Source organism: Mastigoproctus giganteus, chromosome 11 (assembly GCF_048544385.1).
Source record: "Mastigoproctus giganteus isolate SK-2022 chromosome 11, ASM4854438v1, whole genome shotgun sequence".
Lineage (NCBI taxonomy): Eukaryota > Metazoa > Arthropoda > Arachnida > Uropygi > Thelyphonidae > Mastigoproctus > Mastigoproctus giganteus.
In genome coordinates this window covers 121,440,271-121,458,263 of record NC_143585.1, presented here as the reverse complement: position 1 = coordinate 121,458,263, position 17,993 = coordinate 121,440,271, and the positions used below count along the sequence as shown (strand labels likewise).

Sequence of the window (17,993 nt, the reverse complement as noted above, 5' to 3'; positions counted from 1 at the left end):
TTTGGTATTTGCATTCAAGGGCTGCTGAATGAGCTAAACATGACGGTAGACAACGTTGCCCAGTCACCAAGGCAATTCTTTCCACCCTGGCATGCTTATTTTCCAACTTGCGACTTCTCCCTTAAGATCTGGGAGAAGGCTACTACACCGCCATCTGTCTACCAGCAACTCTTTGCATCACATAGACAGCAGTATTCTGACTTTCTGCCAGTCTACACAGATGGCTCAAAGTTAGAATGTCATGTGGGATATGCTGTTGTGTTCCCTCACAAAACATTATCCTATAAGATCCCACAAGAAACTAGCATATATACTGCAGAGTTGCATGCAATACAAACAGCCCTAGATCACATTCAAAATCGCGACTACCAGAGGTATATGATTTATTGCGATTCATCGAGCATGTTACAGGCTCTGGTATCGGTGAGTTTTAACCCTCATCCGATCCTGTCCAGGATCCGGCAGATTCTTTTTTCTATCATAGAATTGGAATATGATATTCGCTTTTGCTGGATCCCAAGCCACATTGGGATCCGGGGAAATGAATCGGCTGATGCCACTGCCAAATCAGCCATTTCCCTGGATAATCATTGTCTGTCAGTCCCCTATACAGACTACAGGCAAATAATACGTTCTAAACTACTTTCCCAATGGCAAGATTCTTGGCACGGACAGGCCACAAATAAATTACATCGCATTAAGCCTGTAATTGCCCAATGGCAGTCCAGTCTACGCAGGGTCCGAAGAGAGGAAGTTGTTCTTGCTCGGCTCCGCATAGGTCATAGTCATCTAACCCATTCCTATCTGCTGAGGGCGGATGACCCACCTATGTGCGAGATGTGTAATGTTATTTTAACCGTCAGTCATCTTTTTGTAGAATGTCCTGTTTTTATTGAAGCATGACGCTTGTGTTGTACTGATTTTAATAATTTGACTGAGCCATTTACACTCAGTCAGATAATAGGTGACAGAGACAATATGTCTGACGTTTTTAACTTTTTACAATATATTAATGTTTATACAAAGATCTAAGTTTTATGCTTTTACTTTTATACCTTTTTAACATAATAATTAATCGTTTGACGTGGTAGCCTTTGCTACCAAAATGTTTAATAACATTTTAAACTTGACTTGGCGCATTATGGCCTTAGCTGCCAATGCGCCATTAAAAACCAAACCAAACCAACCAACCAGCCACATATCTTATTAGTTCATCTGACTTCCATTTAGGCCTAAACTTTGAACAGTATTTCTTTGTTGGTATGAAAAGAGTTATTGACAGTTTCTTGGTAAAATTTTGGAATGCATGATGATTAAAAGACCTGATATGTGGTATGTTGAGAGGAATTAGATGTCTAACATCATTATGGCTTTAAGAAGTGCAGATATACTGAAGATGCTATACTTGATATGCAGGTTATGGTGTGGCAGTCTTTGAATAAGTATGTTGCTGGGAACATTTATTGACTTTCAGGGAGCATTTGATTTTTGTGGTGGGAGAGTATTTATTAAGGATGAGATGTATTGAGTGCCCTGATAAACTATACCAGCTTCTGTGTAGCTAGTTCATGATAGATCAGTCACAGTTTGTAGTAAATTTCTAAGAATTAAAATAAGTGTTAACTAAAGGGGCACCTCAGGGATCCATACTTTGCCCATTTACATGGAAATTTGTCTTAAATAAGCTTTTAAATGAAGAGTGGCAAGGCTATGAACTGATAGTGTATGCAGATGATTTATTGGTTGTGATCAGTGGTAACTCGAGCATGGCACTAGAACAACAGGCTAATATTGTTATGAACAAAATAGTGCATTGGACACAATTGCATAAGTTAACTATTTTCCCCCAGAAAACTAAGTTGATAATGATAAAGGTCCATTTTAGTCCCAGGTATCCCACGATATAATCAGTGGGATATGTTGTTGGATATGCCCCTGAGGTCAGATATCTCGGTATTGTGTTGGATGGCCAGTTGAATTTCCTGCCCCATGCAAAGTACAGAACCTTAAAGAAAAAATAAAGTTCGTTTACACACATTAAAATGAGTTGTATGAACAGAACAGCATTAAAAGCAGGTCCTTGGATATGTTATATAAATGTTTGTTCATTCCTGTGGTTACCTGTGCATGTGGGGCTTGGCTGCTGTTAAGAGACAGCATGGTTAAGAGATAGCTTATTGCCACACAGAGATCTGCTCTTCTGACTGTGACTGAGGCTTGCCAGACCACTTCTGATGACACTTTGCAGGATTTGTTAGGTCGAGATCATGTTATTATGAACAAGTGTCTTCAGTAGGCCACAGAGAGCGCAATTATTCTCTGGAATTGAATAGCATAAGAGTGTGTGGTAACCAGGATGTTAAAGAAGAGAAGAAACGTTTTTATAAGGATTTTTAAAAGTGTGGAAGTGTTGTTGGGATGAATCAAACAAGTTTCAAGTCAACTGTTGTGTGATTCCTCAGGTTCATACCCTGAGCAGAGCAAGGAATGGCCTGTTTTAGGCTTACATCAAACTATGATAGTCACTGGCCATGGGTTGAAGGCCAGACTTTGAGAGTTTGGGGTTTTTCAGAGTCCAACTTGTAGTAGTGGTAGTAGAGGCATGTGATGCAAGAAAGCAAGTGTATGAGCTTATGCAGCATCAGCCAAAAAAAAAAAAATCACACCATTCCCTCCAAATGCCTGTCCAGTTCCTCCTTAAATTTATTTAACGTATCAACTTCCATGACAGATGGAAGTTTGTTCCAGCAATAACCTCTGGTGAGTATGGGCTTGGCACAACCAGGGTCCTGAGAAATTTTTTTTTTTTTTCTTTTTTTTTTTTTTTTTTTTTTGGCTGATGCAACATAAGCCTCAGCCTTCCTTGCACCATAAAGCTCATAATAATAATAGTAATAATTAACCACCCGCTGGCTAAAGGCAAATTTCCGCACATCTATTCTACATCTGTCTTTTCTTAATTTGAATTTATGCCCCCTTAGGTTCGTAATCTGAACAAATGGAAGGATCCCATCAGAATTCAGCGTGCTCAACCCATTCAAGGCCTTATACACCTCAGTCAAATCATCGCGCAGGGCAGGTGCCTAGTCTCCACCCACTGCAATTTGCAGAACTTAAGCCTCTCTTGGTAAGAGGATCCCTTCATTCCCCTCACCAATCTTGTTGCCCTTCTCGTTACACGCTCAAGCAAATCTACATCCTTCCTAAAATGAGGCCTCCAGACCTGTATGCAGCACTCAAGTCATGGTCTGACCATTGCCTTATACAGAGGGACAATCACCTCCTTTTCCCTACTAGCAAAATTCCTATATATCATTGACAAAACCCCATGACCTGCCCTGGCACCTGTCTGCATTGCTCAGAAAACTTCATATCTGACTGCACAATTACTTCCAGGTCTCTTTCATTTTCTACCACCTTAAGTGTAGTACCTGGGATTACTTCTACCCATATTCAGTACTTTGCATTTGTCAAGGTCAATCTTCAGTTGCCACTTCTTAGCCCATCTGCCCAAATTATCTAGATCCTGTTGCAGTAGCACACTGCCATTACTGTCATTAACAACCCTGTCAACCTTTGTATCATCTGCAAACTTCGACACTAAGCCTGACATACCTTCATCAATATCATTGATAAATATACAAAACAACAGAGGACCCAACACTGAACCCTGCGGGACTCCACTAATAACATTAGTCCACGAAGAGCAGCACCCATTAATTACCACCCTCTGTCTTCTCCCACTCAACCATCCTTTTATCCATTGTAGCAACTTACCCTTAATACCATTCTGCTCCAATTTGTACAATAGTCTTCCATGCGCAACAGTGTCAAAAGCTTTCCTGAAATCCAAATATTTGATATCAAAATTATTTTTTGCTTCCAGTTCCTTTGTAACCACATCATAATATCCTATCAAATTTGTCAGACAAAACTTTCCGTTAACAAACCCATGCTGTGTCTGAATTATTGCTGCAGTCTTGTCTAGATGATCCTACAATGCATCTTTAACCAGTGGCTCCATTATTTTACCCGGAACAGAAGTTAAACCCTTCAAACCCCCCCCCCCCCCCCGCTTTGTGAATTAGGGATACATTTGCACATCTCCAGTCCGTGGGGACCTCCCCTGAGTCCAAGGATGCTCTCATAATTATGACTAAGGGTTTGCTTAGTTGCTTTACGACCTCCTTTAATAAAACTGTATAGATCCCATCCACCCCAGGTGCCTTTCTTATGTTTAACTTTAACAATTTCTCCTCCACTTTGCTCTCAGTTATTACAAAATCATTAAGCACCCTGCTATAATTTGATAACCTTCTGCCATTTTCAAACCTTAACTCCTCACGTGTGAATGTAGATGCAAAATACTCTTTCAGTTTGTTTGCTACCTGAGCAGGATCGTCAACAGTCAAACCATCGATATCAAGTGGACCAATCAGATTCATCCCCTTCCTTTTAGAGTTTATATAATTAAAGAAATCCTTGCTGTTTTTCTTAGCATCTTTTCCCAAAGATTTCTCGTAATCTGTCTTCGCCTGCCTAACCTCCTTTGTGACCTGATTACAGACTAGCTTATATCTGCCATAGGCTTCTGAGTCGCTTGATAATTTATATGCATCCCATGCATTTTTCTTCTCTGTTACGAGTCTCATTAGGTGTGAAAGTTTTAGCAGCATCCACGATTAATTCCTTGAATGCTTCCCACTTAGAATTTACTGTTGGTAACATCGTCAGTTGATCCCACTGTACAGAATTTAAAAACTGTCTGAGACCACTGTACTCACCTTTACGGAAGCAAAAACCCTTTCCTTTACCCCTGACGGTAATTATATCTTTAAGTAAATCCCACATCACTACCACCTAGTGGTTCCTTTATCTGCAAATTCTTAATACACGAATGATCACTGCTGATAACCAGATCAAGAATATTACCCTCTCTGGTTGCTTCTCGAACATGCTGTTGCAGAAAACAATCATCCAATAAATCCACAAAAGTCTTACTAGTGTGTGAGTGACCAAGCCACAAGTTCCAGTCAATATCTGGGAAGTTAAAATCCCCCATTATAAGACATTCTGATTTACTAGCCCACTCTATTTCTCTGTACAATTGTTCATTGTACTCATTCAAGTCATTAGGCCTATAACACACTCCTACTCTTATTTTTGCTTTCGCAGTGCTTATGTCACACCAAACTGACTCAACAGTGCACTGTTCATCTATATCAACTGGATGCACTTCTTTTTATTTTATGATTTTCTTAATTAACAGCATAACACCTGCTCCCTTCCTATCCTTTCTGTACACATTGTACTCCCAAATTCCAGTTCTGTATAGAATTTAAACCACGTCTCTGCTATCCCAACAATATCCACCTTTGATGTCTTGCCAACACTTCAAATTCATCAAATTTATTTACTATACTTCTATCATTGGTATACATGCAAGTATACATGTACCTATCTTTATTATTAGTTATCCTAACACATCCCATATACTCACCTGTTTCACGATGACTGCCATCAGTCTCTGCAAGAATCATCTTCACCTCTGCCTGCGGCTACTTTTAACCTTTTAGTCTGTGAATCCCCCCCCAAGCTAGAAGTTTTCCGACCCATCTAACACTGCCTCGATAGCATCAGCAAATATTCTTGCACCCTTTCTATTTAAGTGTATCCCATCCCTGTAGAAGCAGTCTCTCCTGTTAACAAGCTCAGGCCACACTGAAAAAAATTCTACCCCTTGAGCCTTGCACATTCCCTCCAGGGCCGTATTGATTGACAAGGCTCTCATCGTGTATTCCCTCCTATCGTATCTGGGCAGAATTGCAAACACTTTCAAATTTAACCCTGACTCACGACTTTTTTGCAACATTGACCTGTACTTGTTAAGTAAATCTGTTAAGAAATAGAAACTACAAATGTCAACAAATAGTTGTGCTTGTGAAGAAATAGAAACTATTGAATGTCTTGCTGAGCTGCTTAAGAGAGTGGGTATGCTAAGTCTTATTGAGCTACCGAGACTCTTTCAAAGTTTAAAGAATTAAGGCCTTTATCGGATTTGTACATAAGGTTTTTATTATATGTTTACAGTGAGTAGTTTTATGATATTTGTATATAGTGTACATATGTATACAGGGTGTCTCAAAAATATTGGTACAAACGTTTAGGGGAGGTAGGTAACATCTTGAGGACTGTGAATCGCATAGGAACCCATAACCGGAAACGTCACAGGAAAGTAGTAGCAGAGGCACAAGAAGCAGAAATGACACAAGACAGTAATTAGTGGCAAATATTTATTTGACATAATATTAACAATGGAGTAAGAGATGGATGCATTTCATGATGTTACAACAGATGCTCGAAGGTTCCACCATGAGACACGATGCATGCATGACACCGACGCAGCATGGATTGGGGGACACGGTCGAACACACCTGGAGTTTCTTTGACAGTAGCAGCAGCGCAGACGAGTCTCGCCACGAGATCCATTTCCGTCAGTTGATTCATACACGATAGATTTGAGGGCCCCCCACAGAAATAAATCCAGGCTCAATAAATCAGGTGAGCGTGGGGGTCAATCCATTGATGCCCAAAACGCCTGTTCAAATGGTCACGAACACACCTTCCATAATGGGCAGGCGCCCCGTCATGTTGAAACCAAATGTTGCATCTCACATTTGCTGGAACATTGTCAAGTAACCCTGGTAGAACTTGTTCAAGAAAGATTCAATATTTAGCAGAGTTCATGCGGGATGGTAATAGGTATGGGCCGACTAAGCAGTGACCGACCATACCTGCCCACACATTTATTGCGAAGTGATGTTGTGCCGCATGGAGGCACACACCGTGTGGGCCCTGTGCTAATCCATACACTAGGTGCATGTCTGCCTGCTCACAGTTCGTATATCGATCCATGCTCTTCGTGTGGCGACTACTGCTTGAATGGGCGCCTCCGTAGCCAGGTGGGAAGGAGCAGCAGTGCGTAGCACACGCTTCTTGATTAGACCGGGGTTCGAGCCCGTCACCACCAAATACGGAGGATGCGGAAAGGTTAAGGAATGACCACCGCATATCCTGGAGCAATATGGCCTTAGTTGCTAATGCTCCTAAAATCCAAAACAACAACTGCTTGAATGAGTAAACCAGAAATTTTCTCTCTCCCAAACTGATGAACAGCACCGTGTACCAACTTACGGTGACGTTTCCGGTTATGGGTTCCTATGTGATACACATTCCTTTAGATATTACCTACCTCCCTTAAACGTTTGTACCAATATTTTTGAGACACCCTGTATAAGTGAGTTTATATGCATTTATTGATGTATTCTAGATCATGTATATAATGTACATAGAGATTGCAGAGAATGCAAAATCAATGTATATAGACATTTTATTGTAAATAGTAAAATTTTTAATATAAATAGTGATGTTTATTTATATTATGAGCTGATTAGTTATATACAGAGTTTTTATTGATTATTAGTTATACAGGGTGATTCACTACCAGTGCAACAAACGTGTAGGAGGCACAAAGACGAATCGGAATCACATAGCATTGCAGGGTCCGAAATGCCTTCGTCACGTGGTAGAGGACGTTGAACGGGAGGTCGCATGAACAGCGATCCCACTGGAAGTCAGCACTTGCGAACCTGTTCCCGAGGCAGTAGGATGGACGAGTATTCAAACGTTAAACTGGCCAACATGCACCTTGTGTATGGAGCTGCGGATTGTAACGGGTGTGCCGCTCTGTGCTTGTACCAGGAACGTTTCCCACACAGGCGTGCTCCTCATCATATGATTTTCGCACATGTGCACAGAAGGTTACATGAGACTGGTTGTTTCACGAGAGGTACCATGAATCGAGAGCGAACGACGAGGATGCCAGACAATGAGGAGAATGTCCTAAGTCTTGCAGAAGGCAATCAGAGTACGAGTACTCAAGCGATAGGCCAACGATTGGGTATTTCCTAATATTACCGTATCCTCCATACAGTGGGTATGGAGGATACGGTCAACAAACCAAATGAGTTCATACCATCTGCAACACGTCCAATCATTGGAGCCTGCAGGTTATCCACTCCGGAGGACTTTTGCTACTTGGTTTCTTCAACAGAAACAGTTCGCAAATGCTGACTTCCAGCAGGATCGCTGTTCACGCGACCTCCCGTTCAACGTCCTCTACCACATGATGAAGGCATTTCAGACCCTGCAATGCTATGTGATTCCGATTCGTCTTTGTGCCCCCTACACCCCCTGCAAGTTTGTCACTGGTAGTGAATCACCCTGTATACAGAGTTTTTATTGATGTATTTTATTCTGTTGGTCTGTTAAACTATGGTTGGAACTTGGACAATATACAAGTATATTAAAGTTCTCTTAATTGGTTTAGATGGTAGAGACCAGCCTCCTCGTTGGCAGTGGCTAAGTGGTTATTTTTATATGGATTTCGGCATTGATGACCCTTATGCTTACGAAACAATAGAGATTTTAATATGGTGATGTCACATAGAGGGAGCTTCCATGTTTTCCTGTTCGTACATTATATAAATTATTTATATTTTAATGTTAAATGAAAGTGAATTATGAACGATAGTGATAGATTTTTTGAAACTTACTCTATTATTTAAAGGAATATGGATTTCTCTAAAAGCAGTAAAAGCAGTTTTTGATACTGAAGATAATTTTGATGTTGCTCCCCATAGCATTTATAGGATAAAGCAGCTAATGATGGAACATTTTCAGGTAGAGCTTATTTTTGTTGAACTAGTTTAATTTTTTGATGTAGCATTGCAATTTATGTTACATGACTGTTTATTTGTTTCTCTTTTCTTATCACCATGCCGACCGGGCTAGCCAGGTGGGTAAAGTGCCTGCCTGGCAACCCAAAGGTCGCGGGTTCGATTCCCGCCTCGGGCTTGGATCAAAGTACTGCAAAAACCTTGGGAGGTGCACTATGGCCACAGAAGCCGACGCGCCAACAACTACCAAACCAAAAAAAAAAAAAAAAAAAACCTTATCACCATTTAACTTCATATATCAATTGAATCGGGAAGACTCTTGATAGAAGGCATAATTGAATTCAAGGAAACAAAATTTTTTTATATATTATAAAAATATTTATTTATTTTTGTTACTCTAATAAGGGTTTTTTTTTTTTTTTTTTTGTTCTTGCTGTTTTATTTATTAGGCTTCACTAAATAGTATGGTAATGTAAGTTATATTTCAGTTCACCAGCAATTTACATCATATAATTGAGTATAAACATTGAGTGATATGTTCATTCAAATACCAGTATATAAGCAAAAAAATTCATTGAGCACAAAACATAATATAGTTTGTGATATATGGCAAAATACTAATACAGTGTATATAAAATATTACTATATTTTATATATTAGTATTTTGCAAATACAGTAAACCCCCGCTATTCGCGGGGTTACGTTCCTGAGAAATGCCGCGAATACTGAGTTATTGCTCCCATAGTGATAAAGGGGTTCCGTTCCAAAGTATGAAATATATAACAAAAACTAGTCTAAAATTTTGTCTATGTATGTATTATATGTACCTTCATAATGACTATGTACATAGACAGTACATAGTGAATTGCAAGCATATGGCATCGAAATGAAAATAAGAAACAATTTAATATTAAATGTAATATTTATTAGAAATTTCAAACAAACCAGCGTCTTTGCTAGCTAAAAAACTTATCCCACCAGTGCTATCACCAGTTTTGCTGAAGTGTTGTAAAGGAGTTTTGCCTTTTCACGAATGATGAGTGAACTTAACGGAATTTTATTTTGAGTTCAGTCTTCTATCCACAGATTTAAAGCTTTTTCCATTTTTTTAAATTTAACATCACAAGTTACAGAGCAAATTTTTGAAGCAATTAGCGCGTTTTCACGGACACCACGGCGGATTTTTTCTTCCAATTTTTTGATTGATCGTACTGTTGACTCATTTATTTTATAATGTTTGGCCACTGAGGAGACACTTTCACCATTAGAAATTTTGTCTAATAACTCAATTTTATTAGCTAATGTCATCACCTTCTTTGATATTTTCACATTTCCCTTGTTATTCGTAGCCATATTTTTGTACGGGTTAGAAAGAATTTGTCCACAATAAAGTCACTTTCTTCGGTTAACACACTCGAAAAAGTCTGTTTTACACTGCAAAACGGTAGATTTATCACTTTTGTAAGCATATCAATTTATAAATTGATAAATTTATTCAATTTATAAGCATATAAATTAAAAGCAAACGACGAAACCTTCCATGACAAGCGCATAACACACTGAACAAGGATTAGTGAGAAACATCCAAGCTCGCGATTTTGTCACCCCTCTTCCCCCCCCACCCACTGAGCGTTGTTTTGACCGGAAAAGATGATTTTAGCCACGCCTATGTTTTTTTATGGCGGAAAATGTTCACGGCGCTTTAAAATTCACATTTTTTTAGGTTTCATTTTATATTAAATCAGCAACCGCGAATAGCGGGGGTTTACTATATACTAATATATAAGTATAGCTGGTAATATATAAAAGATAATACCATAATCTGTGGTGTTAAATGGATTAGGAATAGAACAATGATTGATCAAAAACATACTCTTTTTTTTTCCCACAACCATCTTAGGGTATAGTAATTCAATCAAGAAGATATCAGGCTTATATTTATTTGCCATCATTACTGGTCTGTTGACTACTTGTAATTATAGAAGCTGTAATTTTCTTTGACTTGGTACAAGCAGTGGTGAGCTGTGAATATTTTAACAATGGGCTCGCAGTTTTTCTGACTTTCTACCGAGTTAATTTGATCGGTCACGGAAGTGACGTCATCAGCGGCTTCCACTGGAGGCGCTTCCCACGCTCGCACTACTAGTAGTGTGATTAGGCCGCTTGATGCATTTTTCGTGAGTGGTATGATATCTCGAGTCAGGGATTGATATGGGGGGTGACAGATGCGGCTTGTTACCCCCCCCCCCCCTTAACCATGCGTATAAGTGAATGTGTAAAACGTTTCTAGGTCTCTCAAAAAAAAAAAAACTTAAAAACCTGGTTGTCATGCCTCGCCTTACGATGATAACTGAATACGACAGTGTCTGGAGTTCTAACTTTTAGAATTTTGAATAGTATGACGTCACAATCATGCTTCCTGAAGTTACTACTGCAGTAAGTATGATTACAACAATACAAATATTTGTAATCACTTTCTTTTTTTTTTTTTTTTCCGTCTCGCATTTTCGTTACATTCCATTGTTAGGTTCTAACAGCTGAGTATATCGCTACAAATACACGATCAGGTACATCAATCGGTGCTGTTTTACAGAGATATTTAGATACGTTGCACTTGCAAGTATACATCTCTTACTATAGTTATCATAAATCCATTGTATCTTGTCTTCCAGAAATTATGAAAATCTGTGAATGATCAATAAAATAATTACAATAAAAAAAGCTCTTTTATTTCATAATCAATATATACAAATCAAAATTCCTAAAAGAAACGCGAAGGATGTTTCACATAAACCATCTACCGTGCAACTTTTTTATTGGTCTTTTTTTTTAACAACTAGGGAAATATAAAAATTAAAATTTTAATAATGCGAATAAAAATTAACATGAAATATTTCCCACATCACAAATAACATAAAAACTGTCACAAAACATTGCACAATATAAAAACAAATATTACATAAAAAACAAACTTTCTAGAAAAAATACACAAAAAATCACATATTTCATGAAAAAAAATTATTTCACAAATATTCAAGAAAAATTTATTCTAAAAATTGCCAATTTACTTCTTTATTAATATTTGTTGTCGATCTTCTGCTTTGTTCAATAGCAGAGGGATGATTACAGAGGAATGATTTGACGTAACGATCCGGATCAAATTGAAGCAATGGTTTTCCATTTAGATGTATGGTCATCATAATCTGCAACGCGTTCATTTGTCACAATATTATTCATTACGCTGAAAGCTCACTCAGCTTCAGCACTGCTAATCGCAATGGTTTCAAAGGGATTTCTGGCTTTCTTAATTGAAAATGGAACTTCACTCGATTTTAAAGATAAACTGTCTTCGATAAAATCTCTAAAATCATTAATTTTTTTTTTTCATATTTTATCAGAAAACTTAAATTTCTTATTCGGTTTTCACCGTCTTGTAACAGAGACGAAAGTTTTTTTTCACATTCCACGATTTCGGGTAGTATATGTTTAAAATTTCTTTCAACGTTATCGTAATTTTCTTTATTTTTTAATTTAAAATCACCCTGTTGCATTAATAACTTATCCTTTAAGGATAAAATAATGCATTTAATAACTTGGTACGAGGTAATTTTTTTTTTTTTTTTACTTTCGATTTTCCTTCAAATTCTTTCAACTTCAACATTAGCTTCATAATTTCCTTCAGAAATTTTCAAATTAGCAATTGCATTGACAGTTCGAATAATTAATTTATCTGCTTTTACCATAGTGATTCTGCAAAGCTTCTGAAAGGTAAGAGAGCTCCTGCAGGATATCGATCATTAGTGCTAAATGGTTAAGAAATTCCAGATTAAAAGTCGGATTTATAATCCCGATTATTTAACTTCTGATTCAAAATGTTTGCACAAAGCAGATAATTCCTCCAACCCGCAATCGCCGTCCGTGAGCTACATCGCGGCCCGAACATACGACCGATCTTTATAGTTTCCACATCAAGTTCTTTAGCAATCATCCTTAATTTGCGCTAGTTTTTTGGAGAGTTTTTTTTTTTTTTTTTTTTTTTTTATTATTGCCTGTATGCCATTATATTTTAGAACATTTTCTACACAGTGAAAGGCTCAACAAAGTTTCAAAATCTGCCAACATTTCATCTTTGTAAAGTTTATATAATATCTTAGTTGCCTCAACTAAGTTGGTACTATCATTTCTTTGAATACTATGCAAAAAGTCGGAATCACACAGATATTCATCTACTGTGACCATGTAAACATAGACGGAGAAATTTACTGGAAGGCGTGGATCACTCACTTCTCCGAAAAACATGTGCCCGTTTGTCGGAGTAAAGGGGAACCGCAACACAGGTTGACCAGAGGCTATTATCAATGTCGGGAATCTTCTTAATCCTCTGACTGGCTATGGAAAGCATATTGAATAGCGCGACTTCTCAGTATGTGACTGCATAGGTTTTACGGACACCACTAACATTGCGAAATGGTAATTCCTTTCACCCTTAATTTGCACTTTCTAATTATCTAAATTGCCTAAAGGCCAGAGGTGAGAACAATGCATATACAGTTGTCTCTCCTAATCCATTCGTTACATGGAAATTTTCTTCGTTCAATGGAAACTATTTTAAATGTAATTACCAAGGGGGAATAAAAAAAATTCGCTATAAAGAAGTTAGTTAAACAGAGGTCCGACTGTAATTAAATCAAAAATGAAGCAATTTTAAAATACATAGCCAATTGATTGTGCCATTAAAATGCTGGGGATGGGGCCCCGTTCGCCCCACCGTAGTTTCGGCTCTGGATACTCAATAATTGCATTCAGGATTTCATTTGTAAAATAAATGATTGTTTCAACAATGGGCTCGCAAATTTTCAAAAAAAATAACAATGGGCTCTCGGGAGCCCATGCGAGCCCACTATAGCTCACCACTGAGTACAAGTCATATTCAAATAAATGAAGGAAGTAACCAAGCTAATTAAAGGATTCGTGATGTTAAAGTTGAAAATGCAGATTTTTCATTAACAGAAAGATAAACTGACTGAAGAAAAGAAAAATAATATTTTGTTAGTGGTGTTTGAAATTTAAATGACTTTAGTTACTGTAATATGTTTTCTGATAAATGATGAAGAAGAACTAAAGTATTTCTTATTTGGTGCATTATTAGTTCCCTGGAATAGGGATTAGACTCTTCAGAGGTGGTGTGCTGGATTCATACTATGGTGAAGGTCTCTGGTGTCCAGTATACTCTTGTATGGGATCTCTATGTAAATAAACTACCCAAGAAATGCACTTGGTTATATCTATCCATCTGCCTTTCTGGTGAATTTTTTGCTAATGACCTTGTTACAATAATTAAATAAAATTGTCCTGTGGTTCTGTCTTGAGACCTACAGTGCCAGTACCATAGGTTGCCAACCCTAGTTCTGGATATACTGAATGTAAAATTTATTCCTGTTATATAATAGAGGGGCTTTTTTTTTTTTTTTTTGTCTTTGAAATCTGGACTAGTGGAATAACTGTAGATATGAATTAATCTGTGTGCATTTGTGCTGGACATTGTTACATACCTTGTCATGTGGAGTCAAAGGAACACCAATTTTGAAAACTCAGTAACACTCACATTTGTGAAAATTTCACACTGAATTTTTCTTTTCTTTTTTTTTTTTTTCCCACTTGTTAGCAGTACTATCTAATTTCTGACATTAAAATATTTGATCCATAATGACATAATTATTTTTAAAAATGAACATGTCATTTCAATTTGAACTTGTCAAACCATCTATTTACGTAACCAAAACTAGCCTGACTTCAAAGAAAAAGTGCTTTTTTTTTTTTTTATTTCACTTTTGAAAATTTAAGAAATCGGTCAATTTTTAGAAGTTTATAAAATTCAGCAATCAGTTTGCCTCTAAATTATGTCAGATAGGTCAAGAGTTTATCAGAGACAGAGATCATAGTAATATGAAATTCAAAAAAGTACACAATTTAGGATGAATGAAAAATTTTCTAATTGGTATGATTTTGAAAGTTTATATCACAGTTGTTGGTAGATAATTTTCTTTAATTTTTTTACCAGATCAGACAAGAAAATTTCTACATCTTTTTCATAAAAGCAATTCAGAAATGAGTAGCTGCACTTTTTTTTTTTTTTTTATTCATTTACTTGCATGTGTGGTAAAGTTGCAGAGTTCTTTCTGTTTGACACCAGTTTATATTGAGGATCACATAATATTCCTTGAAGTTTTGTTTACAGGATCTTCACAAAAATCATTTATCAGCTTCATATATGCCAGCTCTCCAATGAAATGCAAAATACAACAACAAAAAAAATAATAGTAAAAATAAGTAGCAAACATGATACAAACTGAAATGATTGAAAAACTAGTTACTTGAAACATCAGATCTTGTGTAACTAGTTTTTCAAGTTAACCAAAGGGTTCAGTACTTTTTTGGCAAAAACTGTGTACACGCATGTTGCAATTTCAAAAAAAGATTATGCAGAACTATTTTACAATATACAGTATATTTTTCTGCGAGAACACAAAGGGCTAATTTACTATTGATTTACATTTCATACTTCAATCTGCATTTTTCCTGTTTACTTAGCAATTAATGAAGATTACTTGAATTTTCAAAAGGAAATAAAATAAAAATTAAATAAAAAAAATAAAAATAACTTTTCTTTGAAGTTAGGTTGAGTTTTGGTTGCGTAAATAGGTAGTTTGAAGAGCGTAAACAAGATTGCTGGGATCTATTGAGTCTGCACAAGCATTGGCAAGCTAATAATGGTATAATTTTAAATATCTTTAACCAAGGAGATGAGGTTATTTAATATAGGTTGAGAATTGGGAAGCCAGAAAAAACTTGCCAATATTGGGCTTGAATTGCTGTAAGTCTGAAATTTTCAAAATATGCATGTGGAAGAAGGTTGTTTCAGAGAACCCAAGTAGAAAGAATGAGTGAATAAAGAAGAAGAAAAAAAAAATTAGTTTGGTGAGGAGTTGAACTGTAAATGGAAGCTGACCAGTTACTGATATTACAAATTGCTGGTTTAGAAGAAAGTGGAGGAATTAGAGATGCAAATTTGGAAATATGTATAGAAAAGGCATGCCAAGACTGACCATCTGTGATGGGGAGTGGAATGAGTTTCTGAACAAGGGAAGGGGGGTAAGTGATAATTGTTATCACCACAATGTCCATCATAATCTGCATTGTTCACACTTCATAAAAGAAGGGATGGAACGAATTTGTCCTCTAAATCTATCCATCTGATTTCTAGAACTTCTGAAGTCAGCAATCGCAAAAGCACTTCCAGATAGCACAACAGCAAAAGGGATTGAAAATGTCACTGGATCCTTACCTGCACCAACCTTTCTTTTCAGATCACCAAAAGCCACAGTACCGTTGTTGCTCACACACTCCATAAAAGTATATCACCTAATTATGTCATGCAACGTGGTCATGATTTTTCCACTGTCCACCTGCAAAGCTCTTCCTGTGCCCTTCACTGTACACCAAGAGTTGCCATCTAACTTTTAGTGTAAGTTTCCATACAGAACAAAATATGCTAAATCAGAAGCTGACTTTCAATGGAGACTTGGCATCCTTCCCACTCCAGTCATTCTACACGGGTTTGGACTGTGTACCTCAAATTACTGCCTCTTCTGCACCACTCCAGGAACCCTGGAACACACATGCCTGGCCTGTCCTATGAGGACACTAATGACAGTATGCTGCTGTAACAGGATCTAGAAAAGTTGAGCAGATGGGCTGAGAGGTGGCAAATGAAGTTTAACATTGACAAATGTAAAATACTACATATGGAAAGCAGTAACCCCACAGTAACGTATCAACTCTGTGGTACTACATTGACATTAGTAGAGAATGAAAAGGACCTGGGGGTAATTGTGCAGGTAGATATGAAGTTTTCTTAGCAGTGCAGATGGTCTGTAAGAGTAGCTCATGGTGTCTTGTCAATGATATACAGGAATTTTTTCTAGCAAGGATAAGGAGGTGATTATCCCCTTGTATAAGGCAATGGTCAGGCCACACCTTGAGTACTGTATACAGGTCTGGAGGCCTCATTTTAAGAAGGATGTAGAGCTGTTGGAACGAGTACAGAGAAGGGCAACAAGATTAGTGAATGGAACGAAGGGTTGCTCTTACAAAGAAAGGCTTAAGTTTTGAAGATTACTGTATCTGGAGACTAGGCACCTGCAAGGTGATCTGATTGAGGTGTATAAAGCCTTGAATGGTTTGAGCATGCTCAATGTTGATGGGATTCTTTCTCTTGCTCAGTATAATCACCTGAGAGGGCATAAATTCGAATTGAGGAAAGACAGTTGTAGGATAGATGTGTGGAAGTTTGCCTTTAGCCAGCGGGTAGTTGATTGGTGGAACAGACTTCCATCTTTTGTTGTGGAAGTTGATAGCCTAAATAAATTTAAGGCTGAGCTGGGCAAGTATTTGGAATGAATGGAGGGGTGAAAAGGGAGTGGTGTTTTTTTTTTGTTTTTTTTCTGGCTGATGCTGCATAAGCTTGCTTTCTTTCATCTTATGCCTCTACTAATGCTAATGCACAACAAAGTGAACGAGTATGCTTTGGATGTTAGGCTTGCCTGCAACCATGCCCACACTTGGAAGAATTGCTGGTACCTACTTCCGAACAGACAACACACCACGTGTAACTTCTTATTCATTGCTGTGAAGGCCATCATTTACAAACTTGTACTTGAAACACACAAAAGGCAGGGACATTGTATCTCCTGTTGACACATCAGCACAAGATCTCATGTGGAGCCTATGGAGGAAGCTGCAGAGCAGAATTCTGCTTAAATTCCTCTGTCACAAGCCCAAAGGTTTCATTCATCTCAACAGAGAATGGAACAGTGCAGGTCACCTCTTCACCATCACTGAAGAGTCCATCACCTTCAGTGTGACTTCAAGAAGAGACTGATCAAATGCCAAGAAACTCTTAATTTCCCAAAGTGAAAATGTTCTTTCCAAAGTTAATTTATCTTATCTTAATTGTACATAGAATATAAATACCTTATTATTTGTAGAAAATGTATTTACTGTTTATGTTTAATAGATGTCTAATTGAGGCATCTGATGGAAGATCTAATCTGCATGACTTCGTCAGACGAGTATTTGTGAAGTCCTTTTCAGTATTTCAAGAGAAACCCAGTCAAGACTTTGTCAATTCTTATCTTAATGAGCTATCAAATTATAATATTTGTATAAGTAGTGGAGTTTAACATGGTTATGGAA

General features: G+C 37.4%; 1 protein-coding gene across 1 annotated transcript in view; it reads left to right on the top strand.

The window, feature by feature from the left end:
- The window catches only part of Nagk (N-acetylglucosamine kinase), a 156,013-nt gene that overhangs the window by 95,260 nt on the left and 42,760 nt on the right, over positions 1-17,993 (top strand). Inside the window, exon 6 of the mRNA XM_090384552.1 lies at positions 8,630-8,742. Within this exon, the coding sequence (XP_090240678.1) occupies positions 8,630-8,742 (113 nt within the window). The remainder of the gene's footprint in view (positions 1-8,629; positions 8,743-17,993) is intronic.